Source organism: Thunnus albacares, chromosome 8 (assembly GCF_914725855.1).
Source record: "Thunnus albacares chromosome 8, fThuAlb1.1, whole genome shotgun sequence".
NCBI lineage: Eukaryota > Metazoa > Chordata > Actinopteri > Scombriformes > Scombridae > Thunnus > Thunnus albacares.
The window spans coordinates 35210629-35229203 of record NC_058113.1 but is presented as its reverse complement, the minus strand read 5'-3'; the positions used below and the strand labels follow the sequence as shown (position 1 = coordinate 35229203).

Sequence of the window (18575 nt, the reverse complement as noted above, 5' to 3'; positions counted from 1 at the left end):
TCCATTTTGTTTTGGTAAGCAGCGGAAACGGCTGGAGCTGCACTTCCGGTGTCAGAGGTCACCGCCGTTGAAAGATGGCGGCGCCGGACGAGCTGTTCTGCTGGGAAGGAGACTCCGGTCTACCGTCCGTCAGCACCGACTGCCTGGTGGTTCTGGTGAGTCTCCGGTTCACACTCACAGACCCGGTTAAACCCGGTAAAACCCGGGTTTAATCCGGGTTTAACTCGGATTAAACTTGGGTTACACCTCCTGTTAACGGCTGCTAGCTGCTAGCATGCTAACCGAGTACTCGTTAGCACTAACGTTACTCGTTGCCTTCGCCGGTTGGTTGGGTTAGGCATGAGGACTGAGACTGGTCCGGGTCTGGTCAGGTCATGGTCTTGTCAGGGTCAGGTCATGGTCTTGTCAGGGTCTGGTCAGGTCTGGTCAGGGTCAGGGTCTGGTCAGGTCTGGTCAGGTCATGGTCTTGTCAGGGTCTGGTCAGGTCTTGTTAGGGTCAGGGTCTGGTCAGGTCTGGTCAGGTCATGGTCTTGTCAGGGTCTGGTCAGGTCTGGTCAGGTCTTGTCAGGGTCAGGGTCTGGTTAGGTCATGGTCTTGTCAGGTTCGGGTATTTCCTTTTGATGGGTCCGGTCAGTCTTGTTATGCAGTGAGATATAAAATAACAGTGAATAACTTTGTTTATTAAACCTGTTCAACTCAGTTGGATTTAATGTGAAGATCATATCAGTGTTCATGTGAAGGGAAACAGCAGAGCTGCACATCAGAACCATTAACAACCGTTCAGAAACACACTTTGAAATGAGCTACAGGGTCGGGAATTTCAGTTCATCTCCGTGGAAACGCTGCATGTCGTCAGTCCGAGCACATTTTATCCCCTCACAGCCCGGCGCCCTGCAGACTCAACGTGATGACGATGAACATGTCACAGTACAGACTGACATCCGCGAGGGCTCAGGACACAAGTCTGAGAACGAGGAACCATGTGAGGAGAGAGGAAACAAGGAACCGTGTGAGGAGAGAGGAAACAAGGAATTGTGTAAGGAGAGAGGAAACAAGGAAACAAGGAACCGTGTGAGGAGAGAGGAAACAAGGAACTGTGTAAGGAGAGAGGAAACAAGGAAACAAGGAACTGTGCGAGGAGAGAGGAAACAAGGAACTGTGTGAGGAGAGAGGAAACAAAGAACTGTGTAAGGAGAGAGGAAACAAGGAAACAAGAAACCATGCGAGGAGAGAGGAAACAAGGAACTGTGTGAGGAGAGAGGAAACAAGGAACTGTGTGAGGAGAGAGGAAACAAGGAACCGTGTGAGGAGAGAGGAAACAAGGAACCATGCGAGGAGAGAGGAAACAAGGAACTGTGTGAGGAGAGAGGAAACAAGGAACCGTGTGAGGAGAGAGGAAACAAGGAACCGTGTGAGGAGAGAGGAAACAAGGAACTGTGTAAGGAGAGAGGAAACAAGGAAACAAGAAACCATGCGAGGAGAGAGGAAACAAGGAACTGTGTGAGGAGAGAGGAAACAAGGAACCGTGTGAGGAGAGAGGAAACAAGGAACTGTGTAAGGAGAGAGGAAACAAGGAAACAAGAAACCATGCGAGGAGAGAGGAAACAAGGAACTGTGTGAGGAGAGAGGAAACAAGGAACTGTGTGAGGAGAGAGGAAACAAGGAACCGTGTGAGGAGAGAGGAAACAAGGAACCCAGTGAGGAGAGAGGAAACAAGGAACCGTGTGAGGAGAGAGGAAACAAGGAACTGTGTAAGGAGAGAGGAAACAAGGAAACAAGAAACCATGCGAGGAGAGAGGAAACAAGGAACTGTGTGAGGAGAGAGGAAACAAGGAACCGTGTGAGGAGAGAGGAAACAAGGAACTGTGTAAGGAGAGAGGAAACAAGGAAACAAGAAACCATGCGAGGAGAGAGGAAACAAGGAACTGTGTGAGGAGAGAGGAAACAAGGAACTGTGTAAGGAGAGAGGAAACAAGGAAACAAGGAACTGTGTGAGGAGAGAGGAAACAAGGAACTGTGTGAGGAGAGAGGAAACAAGGAACCGTGTGAGGAGAGAGGAAACAAGGAACCGTGTGAGGAGAGAGGAAACAAGGAACCGTGTGAGGAGAGAGGAAACAAGGAACCGTGTGAGGAGAGAGGAAACAAGGAACCGTGTGAGGAGAGAGGAAACAAGGAACCGTGTGAGGAGAGAGGAAACAAGGAACCGTGTGAGGAGAGAGGAAACAAGGAACCGTGTGAGGAGAGAGGAAACAAGGAACCGTGTGAGGAGAGAGGAAACAAGGAACCGTGTGAGGAGAGAGGAAACAAGGAACCGTGTGAGGAGAGAGGAAACAAGGAACCGTGTGAGGAGAGAGGAAACAAGGAACCGTGTGAGGAGAGAGGAAACAAGGAACCGTGTGAGGAGAGAGGAAACAAGGAACCGTGTGAGGAGAGAGGAAACAAGGAACCGTGTGAGGAGAGAGGAAACAAGGAACTGTGTAAGGAGAGAGGAAACAAGGAAACAAGAAACCATGCGAGGAGAGAGGAAACAAGGAACTGTGTGAGGAGAGAGGAAACAAGGAACCGTGTGAGGAGAGAGGAAACAAGGAACCGTGTGAGGAGAGAGGAAACAAGGAACCGTGTGAGGAGAGAGGAAACAAGGAACTGTGTAAGGAGAGAGGAAACAAGGAAACAAGAAACCATGCGAGGAGAGAGGAAACAAGGAACTGTGTGAGGAGAGAGGAAACAAGGAAACAAGAAACCATGCGAGGAGAGAGGAAACAAGGAACTGTGTGAGGAGAGAGGAAACAAGGAACTGTGTAAGGAGAGAGGAAACAAGGAAACAAGGAACTGTGCGAGGAGAGAGGAAACAAGGAACTGTGTGAGGAGAGAGGAAACAAGGAACCGTGCGAGGAGAGAGGAAACAAGGAACCGTGCGAGGAGAGAGGAAACAAGGAACCGTGCGAGGAGAGAGGAAACAAGGAACCGTGCGAGGAGAGAGGAAACAAGGAACCGTGCGAGTAGAGAGGAAACCAGGAACCGTGCGAGGAGAGAGGAAACCAGGAACCGTGCGAGGAGAGAGGAAACCAGGAACCGTGCGAGGAGAGAGGAAACCAGGAACCGTGCGAGGAGAGAGGAAACCAGGAACCGTGCGAGGAGAGAGGAAACCAGGAACCGTGCGAGGAGAGAGGAAACCAGGAACCGTGCGAGGAGAGAGGAAACCAGGAACCGTGCGAGGAGAGAGGAAACCAGGAACCGTGCGAGGAGAGAGGAAACAAGGAACCGTGCGAGGAGAGAGGAAACAAGGAAACAAGAAACCATGCGAGGAGAGAGGAAACCAGGAACCGTGCGAGGAGAGAGGAAACAAGGAACCGTGCGAGGAGAGAGGAAACAAGGAAACCAGAAACCGTGCGAGGAGAGAGGAAACCAGGAACCGTGCGAGGAGAGAGGAAACAAGGAACCGTGCGAGGAGAGAGGAAACAAGGAACCGTGCGAGGAGAGAGGAAACAAGGAACCGTGCGAGGAGAGAGGAAACAAGGAACCGTGCGAGGAGAGAGGAAACCAGGAACCGTGCGAGGAGAGAGGAAACCAGGAACCGTGCGAGGAGAGAGGAAACCAGGAACCGTGCGAGGAGAGAGGAAACCAGGAACCGTGCGAGGAGAGAGGAAACCAGGAACCGTGCGAGGAGAGAGGAAACAAGGAAACAAAGAACCGTGCGAGGAGAGAGGAAACAAGGAAACAAAGAACCGTGCGAGGAGAGAGGAAACCAGGAACCGTGCGAGGAGAGAGGAAACCAGGAACCGTGCGAGGAGAGAAGAAACCAGGAACCGTGCGAGGAGAGAGGAAACAAAGAACCGTGCGAGGAGAGAGGAAACCAGGAACCGTGCGAGGAGAGAGGAAACAAAGAACCGTGCGAGGAGAGAGGAAACAAGGAACCGTGCGAGGAGAGAGGAAACAAGGAACCGTGCGAGGAGAGAGGAAACAAGGAACCGTGCGAGGAGAGAGGAAACAAAGAACCGTGCGAGGAGAGAGGAAACAAAGAACCGTGCGAGGAGAGAGGAAACGAGGATACGTGCGAGGAGAGAGGAAACAAGGAACCGTGTGAGGAGAGAGGAAACAAGAACAATTAATTGATTAGTAGCTTGATAGAAAATTAATCATGAACTATTTTGATAATTAATTGCTTGTTTTGAGTCATTAAGAAGAAGAAAGTGTCCAAATTCTCTGATTGCAGCTTCTTCAATGTGAATATTTTCTGGATTCTTTAGTTTCTATGACAGTAAACTGAATCTTTGAGTTGTGGACAAAAGAAGACATTTGAGGACGTCATGTTGGACTTCGGGAAACACTGATCACCATTTTTCACCATTTTTTTAGACCAAAAAACAAATAATTTAATCCAGAAAATGACGGTTGGTTGCAGCTCTTATAATATATGTAATAGTTTGTAAAATAATGACTTCACTAACTGCAGAAACATGTAATTACATACAATAACATGTAATTACATACAGTAACATGTAGTTACATACAGTAACATGTAGTTACATACAGTAACATGTAGTTACAGACTGCGTGTAGTTACATACAGACTGCGTGTAGTTACATACAGACTGCGTGTAGTTACATACAGTATGCGTGTAGTTACGTACAGACTGCGTGTGGTTACATACAGACTGCGTGTAGTTACATACAGACTGCGTGTGGTTACATACAGACTGCGTGTAGTTACATACAGTATGCGTGTAGTTACGTACAGACTGCGTGTAGTTACATACAGACTGCGTGTAGTTACATACAGACTGCGTGTAGTTACATACAGACTGCGTGTAGTTACATACAGTATGCGTGTAGTTACGTACAGACTGCGTGTGGTTACATACAGTATGCGTGTAGTTACATACAGTATGCGTGTAGTTACGTACAGACTGCGTGTGGTTACATACAGACTGCGTGTAGTTACATACAGACTGCGTGTGGTTACATACAGTATGCGTGTGGTTACATACAGTATACGTGTGGTTACATACAGTATGCGTGTAGTTACATACAGTATGCGTGTGGTTACATACAGACTGCGTGTAGTTACATACAGACTGCGTGTGGTTACATACAGTATGCGTGTAGTTACATACAGTATGCGTGTGGTTACATACAGTATACGTGTGGTTACATACAGTATGCGTGTGGTTACATACAGACTGCGTGTAGTTACATACAGACTGCGTGTAGTTACATACAGTATGCGTGTGGTTACATACAGTATGCGTGTAGTTACATACAGTATGTGTGTAGTTACATACAGACTGCGTGTAGGTGGGACTCAGCTGTGGCCTTTATTCCAGTGTGTTGGGTGTAATTCATGGTTGAACCAGCAGATGGCAGCGTTTGACATATCTGAGTCTAAACTGAACATCTTTGACTTTTGACAGACGTCCTCACAGTCTGGGACATTAATATTGATATTCTTCATATTTGATCAATAATGGAATAATGGTGAGTTGCAGCTCTAATCCATAAAAGTCTAGTCCAGTGTAAATGTGCTCTGTATGGATCAGGACCACGACATCATATCATTTTTAATGAATGACCAGTTCCAAAACTGATATTGATTAGCAAGAACACAACAACAAGTCAATAAATGAACATCTGTGAACATTTGCAGCCATCTAAGACCTGTTTTCTCAAAGCATTCATCTGGAGCTGCAATGATTAGGTCATTAATCAATTAGCTGATAGACAGAAAATTAATCTACAAATATTTCAATAATTGATTAATTGTTAAAATCATTTCAAAGTTAAAATAGTGGATCCAGGTTCTTAAATATGAGAATTTGTTGCTTTTTCGTGGTTTTACATGACAGTAAATGAGATATTTTGGGGTTTGGGGCTGTTTAAAGACCTTGTCTCGTGCTCCAGGATGTGGTTTCACAGTTTTATGATGATTTATAGATAAAAAGATTAATTGATTTAATCAGGACAATAAGAGGGCAGAGTAATAAATAATTAAAATAGGTGTTAGTTGCAGCTGAAAACAGTGAACTGGCCCTTTAAGTAGAGCTGTTGGTGGTGCTGCGGTGGCTCGTGGTGTCCCATAATGCCGAGTTTCCATGACTGATGGTCCTGAGTGTGTGCTGACAGCCATCCTGCCTGCAGACCGTGCTGAGGGCTGCACTGCTCCTCTGGGTCACTGGACCTGATTACAACATGCTTGTGTTGGACTGTGATGTGAACACGCAGCAGCAGTGCAGTCTGGGTAATGACGGCTTTCCTCTGCAGCGGTTGGAAAACACGAAACGTTTCCCAACCGCCAGAAGATCTGAATCTGCTGACCAGACCAGGATCCAGACAAGTCAGGGTCAGGACGGCGACGCTCACCAGCGTTTTACTGAAGCTCTGACTGAATCTCATCAGGTTGATCTTTCAGCGAGGGCTGCAGCTAACGATTATTTTCACTATTGATTCATCTGCCCATTATTTTCTCCATTAATTGATGAGTCGTTTGGTCCATCAAATGTCAGAAAATGGTGAAAAATGTGGATCACTGTTTCAACGCAAGACAACGCACTGGTCCTTTGACATGTAACACACTGGTCCTTTAACACGTTACACACTGGTCCTTTAACACGTTACTCACTGGTCCTTTAACACGTTACTCACTGGTCCTTTAACACGTTACACACTGGTCCTTTAACACGTTACACACTGGTCCTTTAACACGTTACGCACTGGCCCTTTAACACGTTACACACTGGTCCTTTAACACGTTACGCACTGGCCCTTTAACATGTAACACACTGGTCCTTTAACACGTTACACACTGGTCCTTTAACACGTTACTCACTGGTCCTTTAACACGTTACTCACTGGTCCTTTAACACGTTACACACTGGTCCTTTAACACGTTACACACTGGTCCTTTAACACGTTACGCACTGGCCCTTTAACACGTTACGCACTGGTCCTTTAACACATTACGTACTGGCCCTTTAACATGTAACACACTGGTCCTTTAACACGTTACGTACTGGCCCTTTAACATGTAACACACTGGTCCTTTAACACGTTACGCACTGGCCCTTTAACACGTTACACACTGGCCCTTTAACACGTTACACACTGGTCCTTTAACACGTTACACACTGGTCCTTTAAGACGTTACTCACTGGTCCTTTAACACGTTACACACTGGTCCTTTAACACGTTACGCACTGGTCCTTTAACATGTAACACACTGGCCCTTTAACACATTACGTACTGGCCCTTTAACACGTTACACACTGGTCCTTTAACACGTTACGCACTGGCCCTTTAACATGTAACACACTGGCCCTTTAACACGTTACGTACTGGCCCTTTAACACGTTATGTACTGGCCCTTTAACACGTTACACACTGGTCCTTTAACATGTAACACACTGGTCCTTTAACACGTTACACACTGGTCCTTTAACACGTTACGCACTGGTCCTTTAACACGTTACGTACTGGTCCTTTAACACGTTACCCACTGGCCCTTTAACACGTTACGCACTGGCCCTTTAACACGTTACACACTGGTCCTTTAACATGTAACACACTGGCCCTTTAACACGTTACGTACTGGTCCTTTAACACGTTACCCACTGGCCCTTTAACACGTTACACACTGGTCCTTTAACACGTTACACACTGGTCCTTTAAGACGTTACTCACTGGTCCTTTAACACGTTACACACTGGTCCTTTAACACGTTACGCACTGGCCCTTTAACACGTTACACACTGGTCCTTTAACATGTAACACACTGGCCCTTTAACACATTACGTACTGGCCCTTTAACACGTTACACACTGGTCCTTTAACACGTTACGCACTGGCCCTTTAACACGTTACACACTGGTCCTTTAACATGTAACACACTGGCCCTTTAACACGTTACGTACTGGTCCTTTAACACGTTACCCACTGGCCCTTTAACACGTTACACACTGGTCCTTTAACACGTTACACACTGGTCCTTTAAGACGTTACTCACTGGTCCTTTAACACGTTACACACTGGTCCTTTAACACGTTACGCACTGGCCCTTTAACACGTTACACACTGGTCCTTTAACATGTAACACACTGGCCCTTTAACACATTACGTACTGGCCCTTTAACATGTAACACACTGGCCCTTTAACACGTTACGTACTGGCCCTTTAACACGTTACGTACTGGCCCTTTAACACGTTACACACTGGTCCTTTAACACGTTACGCACTGGTCCTTTAACATGTAACACACTGGTCCTTTAACACGTTACGCACTGGCCCTTTAACATGTAACACACTGGCCCTTTAACACGTTACGTACTGGCCCTTTAACACGTTACGTACTGGCCCTTTAACACGTTACGTACTGGCCCTTTAACACGTTACACACTGGTCCTTTAACACGTTACGCACTGGCCCTTTAACACGTTACGTACTGGCCCTTTAACACGTTACGTACTGGCCCTTTAACACGTTACACACTGGTCCTTTAACATGTAACACACTGGCCCTTTAACACGTTACGTACTGGCCCTTTAACACGTTACGTACTGGCCCTTTAACACGTTACACACTGGTCCTTTAACACGTTACGCACTGGCCCTTTAACATGTAACACACTGGCCCTTTAACACGTTACGTACTGGCCCTTTAACACGTTACGTACTGGCCCTTTAACACGTTACGTACTGGCCCTTTAACACGTTACACACTGGTCCTTTAACACGTTACACACTGGCCCTTTAACACGTTACACACTGGTCCTTTAACATGTAACACACTGGCCCTTTAACACATTACGTACTGGCCCTTTAACACGTTACGTACTGGTCCTTTAACACGTTACACACTGGTCCTTTAACACGTTACACACTGGCCCTTTAACACGTTACACACTGGTCCTTTAACACGTTACGTACTGGTCCTTTAACACGTTACCCACTGGCCCTTTAACATGTAACACACTGGCCCTTTAACACGTTACGTACTGGTCCTTTAACACGTTACACACTGGTCCTTTAACACGTTACACACTGGCCCTTTAACACGTTACACACTGGTCCTTTAACACGTTACGTACTGGTCCTTTAACACGTTACCCACTGGCCCTTTAACATGTAACACACTGGCCCTTTAACACGTTACGTACTGGTCCTTTAACACGTTACACACTGGTCCTTTAACACGTTACACACTGGCCCTTTAACACGTTACACACTGGTCCTTTAACACGTTACGTACTGGTCCTTTAACACGTTACCCACTGGCCCTTTAACATGTAACACACTGGCCCTTTAACACGTTACGTACTGGTCCTTTAACACATTACGCACTGGCCCTTTAACACGTTACGTACTGGTCCTTTAACACGTTACCCACTGGTCCTTTAACATGTAACACACTGGCCCTTTAACACGTTACGTACTGGTCCTTTAACACGTTACACACTGGTCCTTTAACACGTTACACACTGGTCCTTTAACATGTAACACACTGGCCCTTTAACACATTACGTACTGGCCCTTTAACATGTAACACACTGGTCCTTTAACACGTTACGCACTGGCCCTTTAACACGTTACACACTGGTCCTTTAACACGTTACGCACTGGTCCTTTAACACGTTACACACTGGCCCTTTGACACGTTACACACTGGCCCTTTCACACGTTACGTACTGGTCCTTTGACACGTTACACACTGGTCCTTTAACATGTTACCCACTGACCCTTTAACACGTTACGTACTGGTCCTTTGACACGTTACTCACTGGCCCTTTGACACGTTACACACTGGCCCTTTAACACGTTACCCACTGACCCTTTAACACGTTACACACTGGCCCTTTGACACGTTACCCACTGACCCTTTAACACGTTACGTACTGGTCCTTTGACACGTTACACACTGGCCCTTTGACACGTTACCCACTGACCCTTTAACACGTTACACACTGGCCCTTTGACACGTTACCCACTGACCCTTTAACACGTTACGTACTGGTCCTTTGACACGTTACACACTGGCCCTTTGACACGTTACCCACTGACCCTCTAACACGTTACGTACTGGTCCTTTGACACGTTACACACTGGCCCTTTAACACGTTACCCACTGACCCTTTAACACGTTACGTACTGGTCCTTTGACACGTTACACACTGGCCCTTTGACACGTTACGTACTGGTCCTTTAACACGTTACCCACTGACCCTTTAACACGTTACGTACTGGTCCTTTAACACGTTACCCACTGACCCTTTAACACGTTACGTACTGGTCCTTTGACACGTTACACACTGGCCCTTTGACACGTTACGTACTGGCCCTTTAACACGTTACGTACTGGTCCTTTGACACGTTACACACTGGCCCTTTGACACGTTACGTACTGGTCCTTTAACACGTTACACACTGGCCCTTTGACACGTTACGTACTGGTCCTTTAACACGTTACCCACTGACCCTTTAACACGTTACGTACTGGTCCTTTAACACGTTACCCACTGACCCTTTAACACGTTACGTACTGGTCCTTTAACACGTTACCCACTGACCCTTTAACACGTTACACACTGGTCCTTTAACACGTTACACACTGGTCCTTTAACACGTTACACACTGGTCCTTTAACACATTACACACTGGTCCTTTAACACGTTACACACTGGCCCTTTGACACGTTACGTACTGGTCCTTTAACACGTTACACACTGGTCCTTTGACACGTTACCCACTGGCCCTTTAACACGTTACGTACTGGCCCTTTAACACGTTACCCACTGACCCTTTAACACGTTACGTACTGGTCCTTTGACACGTTACACACTGGCCCTTTGACACGTTACGTACTGGTCCTTTAACACGTTACCCACTGACCCTTTAACACGTTACACACTGGTCCTTTAACACGTTACACACTGGTCCTTTAACACGTTACACACTGGTCCTTTAACACATTACACACTGGTCCTTTAACACGTTACACACTGGTCCTTTAACACGTTACACACTGGTCCTTTAACACATTACGTACTGGCCCTTTAACACGTAACGCACTGGTCCTTTAACACGTTGCGCACTGGTCCTTTAACACGTTGCGCACTGGTCCTTTAACACGTTACGTACTGGCCCTTTGACACGTTACACACTGGCCCTTTGACACGTTACGTACTGGCCCTTTAACACGTTACGTACTGGTCCTTTGACACGTTACACACTGGCCCTTTGACACGTTACGTACTGGTCCTTTAACACGTTACACACTGGCCCTTTGACACGTTACGTACTGGTCCTTTAACACGTTACCCACTGACCCTTTAACACGTTACGTACTGGTCCTTTAACACGTTACCCACTGACCCTTTAACACGTTACGTACTGGTCCTTTAACACGTTACCCACTGACCCTTTAACACGTTACACACTGGTCCTTTAACACGTTACACACTGGTCCTTTAACACGTTACACACTGGTCCTTTAACACGTTACACACTGGTCCTTTAACACGTTACACACTGGTCCTTTGACACGTTACCCACTGGCCCTTTAACACGTTACGTACTGGCCCTTTAACACGTTACCCACTGACCCTTTAACACGTTACGTACTGGTCCTTTGACACGTTACACACTGGCCCTTTGACACGTTACGTACTGGTCCTTTAACACGTTACCCACTGACCCTTTAACACGTTACACACTGGTCCTTTAACACGTTACACACTGGTCCTTTAACACGTTACACACTGGTCCTTTAACACATTACACACTGGTCCTTTAACACGTTACACACTGGTCCTTTAACACGTTACACACTGGTCCTTTAACACATTACGTACTGGCCCTTTAACACGTAACGCACTGGTCCTTTAACACGTTGCGCACTGGTCCTTTAACACGTTGCGCACTGGTCCTTTAACACGTTACGTACTGGTCCTTTGACACGTTACACACTGGCCCTTTCACACGTTACACACTGGCCCTTTGACACGTTACACACTGGCCCTTTCACACGTTACGTACTGGTCCTTTGACACGTTACACACTGGTCCTTTGACACGTTACACACTGGCCCTTTGACACGTTACCCACTGGCCCTTTAACACGTTACCCACTGACCCTTTAACACGTTACGTACTGGCCCTTTGACACCTTACACACTGGCCCTTTGACACGTTACACACTGGCCCTTTGACACGTTACACACTGGTCCTTTAACACGTTACCCACTGGCCCTTTAACACGTTACCCACTGGCCCTTTGACACGTTACACACTGGCCCTTTGACACGTTACGTACTGGCCCTTTAACACGTTACGTACTGGCCCTTTAACACGTTACACACTGGCCCTTTAACACGTTACGCACTGGTCCTTTAACACGTTACGCACTGGTCCTTTAACACGTTACGCACTGGCCCTTTAACACGTTACACACTGGCCCTTTAACACGTTACACACTGGTCCTTTAACACGTTACACACTGGCCCTTTAACACGTTACACACTGGTCCTTTAACACGTTACGTACTGGTCCTTTGACACGTTATGTACTGGTCCTTTGACACGTTACGTACTGGTCCTTTAACACGTTACGTACTGGCCCTTTAACATGTTACGTACTGGTCCTTTAACACGTTACGTACTGGTCCTTTGACACGTTACGTACTGGTCCTTTGACACGTTACGTACTGGTCCTTTAACACGTTACGTACTGGCCCTTTAACACGTTACGCACTGGCCCTTTAACACGTTACGCACTGGCCCTTTAACACGTTACATACTGGCCCTTTAACACGTTACGTACTGGCCCTTTAACACGTTACGCACTGGTCCTTTAACACGTTACGCACTGGCCCTTTAACACGTTACGCACTGGTCCTTTAACACGTTACACACTGGTCCTGTAACACGTTACGCACTGGCCCTTTAACACGTTACGCACTGGCCCTTTAACACGTTACATACTGGCCCTTTAACACGTTACGTACTGGCCCTTTAACACGTTACGCACTGGTCCTTTAACACGTTACACACTGGTCCTTTAACACGTTACGCACTGGTCCTGTAACACGTTACGCACTGGCCCTTTAACACGTTACGCACTGGCCCTTTAACACGTTACGTACTGGCCCTTTAACACGTTACACACTGGCCCTTTAACACGTTACGCACTGGTCCTTTAACACGTTACGCACTGGTCCTTTAACACGTTACGCACTGGCCCTTTAACACGTTACACACTGGTCCTTTAACACGTTACGCACTGGCCCTTTAACACGTTACGCACTGGTCCTTTGACACGTTACGTACGGGTCCTTTAACACGTTACGTACTGGCCCTTTAACACGTTACGCACTGGCCCTTTAACACGTTACGCACTGGCCCTTTAACACGTTACGCACTGGCCCTTTAACACGTTACGTACTGGTCCTTCGACACGTTACGTACTGGTCCTTTGACACGTTACGTACTGGTCCTTTGACACGTTACGTACTGGTCCTTTAACACGTTACACACTGGTCCTTTGACACGTTACGTACTGGTCCTTTAACACGTTACGTACTGGTCCTTTAACACGTTACGTACTGGCCCTTTAACACGTTACACACTGGTCCTTTGACACGTTACGTACTGGTCCTTTAACACGTTACGTACTGGTCCTTTAACACGTTACGCACTGGTCCTTTAACACGTTACGCACTGGCCCTTTAACACGTTACACACTGGTCCTTTAACACGTTACACACTGGCCCTTTAACACGTTACACACTGGTCCTTTAACACGTTACGCACTGGTCCTTTAACACGTTACGCACTGGTCCTTTAACACGTTACGCACTGGCCCTTTAACACGTTACACACTGGTCCTTTAACACGTTACACACTGGCCCTTTAACACGTTACACACTGGTCCTTTAACACGTTACGTACTGGTCCTTTGACACGTTACGTACTGGCCCTTTAACACGTTACACACTGGTCCTTTGACACGTTACGTACTGGTCCTTTAACACGTTACGTACTGGTCCTTTAACACGTTACGTACTGGTCCTTTAACACGTTACGTACTGGTCCTTTAACACGTTACGTACTGGTCCTTTAACACGTTACGCACTGGTCCTTTAACACGTTACGCACTGGTCCTTTAACACGTTACGCACTGGTCCTTTAACACGTTACGCACTGGCCCTTTAACACGTTACACACTGGTCCTTTAACACGTTACACACTGGCCCTTTAACACGTTACACACTGGTCCTTTAACACGTTACGTACTGGTCCTTTGACACGTTACGTACTGGCCCTTTAACACGTTACACACTGGTCCTTTGACACGTTACGTACTGGTCCTTTAACACGTTACGTACTGGTCCTTTAACACGTTACGTACTGGTCCTTTAACACGTTACGCACTGGTCCTTTAACACGTTACGCACTGGTCCTTTAACACGTTACGCACTGGCCCTTTAACACGTTACGCACTGGCCCTTTAACACGTTACACACTGGTCCTTTAACACGTTACACACTGGCCCTTTAACACGTTACACACTGGTCCTTTAACACGTTACGTACTGGTCCTTTGACACGTTACGTACTGGTCCTTTGACACGTTACGTACTGGCCCTTTAACATGTTACGTACTGGTCCTTTAACACGTTACGTACTGGTCCTTTGACACGTTACGTACTGGTCCTTTGACACGTTACGTACTGGTCCTTTAACACGTTACGTACTGGCCCTTTAACACGTTACGCACTGGCCCTTTAACACGTTACGCACTGGCCCTTTAACACGTTACATACTGGCCCTTTAACACGTTACGTACTGGCCCTTTAACACGTTACGCACTGGTCCTTTAACACGTTACACACTGGCCCTTTAACACGTTACGCACTGGTCCTTTAACACGTTACGCACTGGTCCTGTAACACGTTACGCACTGGCCCTTTAACACGTTACGCACTGGCCCTTTAACACGTTACGTACTGGTCCTTTGACACGTTACACACTGGTCCTTTGACACGTTACACACTGGTCCTTTAACACGTTACACACTGGCCCTTTGACACGTTACACACTGGCCCTTTCACACGTTACGTACTGGTCCTTTGACACGTTACACACTGGTCCTTTAACACGTTACCCACTGGCCCTTTAACACGTTACCCACTGACCCTTTAACACGTTACGTACTGGCCCTTTGACACGTTACACACTGGCCCTTTGACACGTTACACACTGGCCCTTTGACACGTTACACACTGGTCCTTTAACACGTTACCCACTGGCCCTTTAACACGTTACCCACTGGCCCTTTGACACGTTACACACTGGCCCTTTGACACGTTACGTACTGGCCCTTTAACACGTTACGTACTGGCCCTTTAACACGTTACACACTGGTCCTTTAACACGTTACACACTGGCCCTTTAACACGTTACGCACTGGTCCTTTGACACGTTACGCACTGGCCCTTTAACACGTTACGCACTGGCCCTTTAACACGTTACGCACTGGCCCTTTAACACGTTACGCACTGGCCCTTTAACACGTTACGTACTGGTCCTTTGACACGTTACGTACTGGTCCTTTGACACGTTACGTACTGGTCCTTTGACACGTTACGTACTGGTCCTTTAACACGTTACACACTGGTCCTTTGACACGTTACGTACTGGTCCTTTAACACGTTACGTACTGGTCCTTTAACACGTTACGTACTGGCCCTTTAACACGTTACAGACTGGTCCTTTGACACGTTACGTACTGGTCCTTTAACACGTTACGTACTGGTCCTTTAACACGTTACGTACTGGCCCTTTAAAGCTCACAGTGATGCTTTCAGTTCAGATATTCTGTTGATTCTTCAGATTCTCACATTAGAAAAGCTGAAAAGAGAATTTTGTGGATGTTTTTCTTGTAAAATGACATCAGCGAAATGATCAATCGATTATCAAAGTATTAAAACAGTTTCAGATTGATTTTTGGTGGATCGACTGATCGTTGCAGCTCTTCAGTGTTGTGAACAGAATTTGTCAGAAATCAGCTGAAGGTTGATTTAGTTATTGATCGAGTGATTGGCCAGTTGTCAGAAAATGAATCAGCAACTATTCTGATAATCAATTGATCGCTTCATAACTGTCTTTAGGGCTAAAGATTCATTTCATTATTGATTATTCTGCAAATCAATTTCTTGATTGTTTTGTCTATAAAATGTCAGAAAATAGTGAAATATGACGGTTTTGTTAATCAGACGTCTTCAGTCTGTATAAAAATGGTTGCTGATTAATTCTCGACTAATCAATTAATCGACTAATCGTTGCAACTTTAGACTCAATAAGTTTAGGAGAAAAAGTGAAAAACAAAAATAGACATGAAGTAAGAAATTCATCAAAGATAAATCTGCTTCTGTTTTTCCTCTAAATTGATTAGTTATCAAACTGATCAGCAGTCTGAACAGTTACAGCGACTGATGTGTTCAATATGAATCACTTTCATTTGGCTTCAGTGGAAACAGTAAAGAGCTCCAGCTGTGTTTAACACGTTGCTCAGTTATGTAACGAGTCCAGACTCCAGCTGTGAGCGTCTCAGTAAATAACTCAGTTTAACGGCTGACGTCCGGCTGCAGACACAAACCGCAACATTTACAGGAAACATCCTCAGACAGCAGCTCATCCATCATGACCTCATCATGATGGATGAGCTGCTGCCTCCTGCTCTCCTGTTGGACGACGTTTCTCTACGTCAAATGTGTCTTGTTTCAGATCTAAAGAGGCTCCCATGAGGCTTTGACAGTGTGGCAATTGCTAAGACTCATGGGAGCTGTAGTTGTTGTAGTGTTGTAGTGTTAAAGGGCCAGTGTGTAACGTGTTAAAGGACCAGTGAGTAACGTGTTAAAGGGCCAGTGCGTAACGTGTTAAAGGACCAGTGTGTAACGTGTTAAAGGACCAGTGCGTAACGTGTTAAAGGACCAGTGCGTAACGTGTTAAAGGACCAGTGCGTAACGTGTTAAAGGACCAGTGTGTAACGTGTTAAAGGACCAGTGTAGAATAATCATTTTACTTATTTTTTGACTAAAAGATGCCAGATATTCTTAAATGTGAGGATTTGAAGCTTTTATGTGTCGTACATGATCATAATCTGAATATCTTTGGATTCTTTGACTTTTGATGAGACAAAACGAGACGTTTGAAGACGCCATGTTGGGCTTTAAAAAATCATAACATTTTATAAACAAAATGATTAATGAAGAAATTAATCTGCAGAAGAATCAAAACTGGAAATATTTGTTAGTTGCAGCTCTTTTCAAGTCTTTCATCAGGTGTGTTTCCGTCTCCTGTTTTCATTCACACTGTGATCTGAGTCGAAATGTTGGAAATTAAAAAAACACCAACGGAAGCCATTACCCAGCATGCCGCGGTGCCTCCACGCTGCAGGAGAGCTGCTGAAGAAGCTGCCTCACGCTCGGCTGCACATTTAACTTCTTCTTCTTCTTCTTCTTCTGCTGCTTCAGTGCAGATTCTTCTTCTTGTTTTCTACTCAGACTGCATTCAGGTCTCAGCTTCTTCTTCCTTCGTTTTCACTTTGGTTCAGTGAAAACCTGAAAAATCCTCCAGATTGAATGAAGTTTGGTGCAGATTTTCCTGCTCCACAGAGGACGGACCGCAACACAGTTCACCTTTTTATTCTAGCAACACTTTAAATGTGCAAAATCTGATCTGATGTAATTCCTGCTCTCAGAGGATGAAGTCTTTAGATTTAATGACCTTTTCTTCCTCTAGCGCCACCCGCAGGACAAACTTCACATGTTTTAGCCCAATAAGGATAAAAAATCCAGATGTGGTCAACGGGAAGCAAACCAAGAAAACACCAAAACATTCATGTTTTCAGTTTGCACATAAAGAATAAAGTGGAAACAGAAAATTAAAATAAATGTCTTCAGAAGGAGTTTCCTGCTGTCTGGAAGTAACAGCAGCTCAAATGTGATGATGAGGAGACTGTAACCTTCCTCACATCAATACATGAAACAAACAGAAACTTCATGTTTCCATCGTTTTGAGGTTTTAATGACGTCGTCTCGTTGTGTCTCTTCTTCTTCTGCGACGGTTTATCTGCTGCAGCAGTGGATGAAACTAACGTCACTGCGTTTTATATTCAACATTTTATGGAAATGTTGTTAAAATTTTGAGGCATTTGGATGAAAGTTGACTGTTAAAGTGTCCTGGAGTCATTATAGGGCTGCAACTATTGATTCATGTATCAATCCTTCTCATGATTAGTGATTTAGTCTATTAAATGTTGTAAAACAGTCCGTGTGCGTCCCAGTTTCCAGAGTCTGAAGTGACGTCATTAAACGTCTCGTTTTGTTGGAGCAACAGTCCACAAAGCTTCAGCTTCATAACACAGCAGAGAAAGAGGCTCTTATTGATTAACTATCTGCAGTTTCTCAGGATGAATTAATGGTTTGTTGTCAGTGAGTCGTGTTGGATCTGCTGGATTCTGTGTTGCTGTGAAGTTTCCGTGTGTGCGCCGTGTGTGTGCTGCTCGCTCGGTTGGCAGCGCTGGACTCTGT

The 18575-nt window shown here is 45.9% G+C and overlaps 1 protein-coding gene across 1 annotated transcript in view; it reads left to right on the top strand.

Annotated features, from left to right (window-relative positions):
• mtx1a (metaxin 1a) overlaps positions 1-18575 on the top strand; it is a 42939-nt gene continuing 24364 nt past the window's right edge. The window contains exon 1 of the mRNA XM_044359461.1: positions 1-155. Coding sequence (XP_044215396.1) covers positions 75-155 — 81 coding nt within the window. The 5' untranslated portion in view covers positions 1-74. The remainder of the gene's footprint in view (positions 156-18575) is intronic.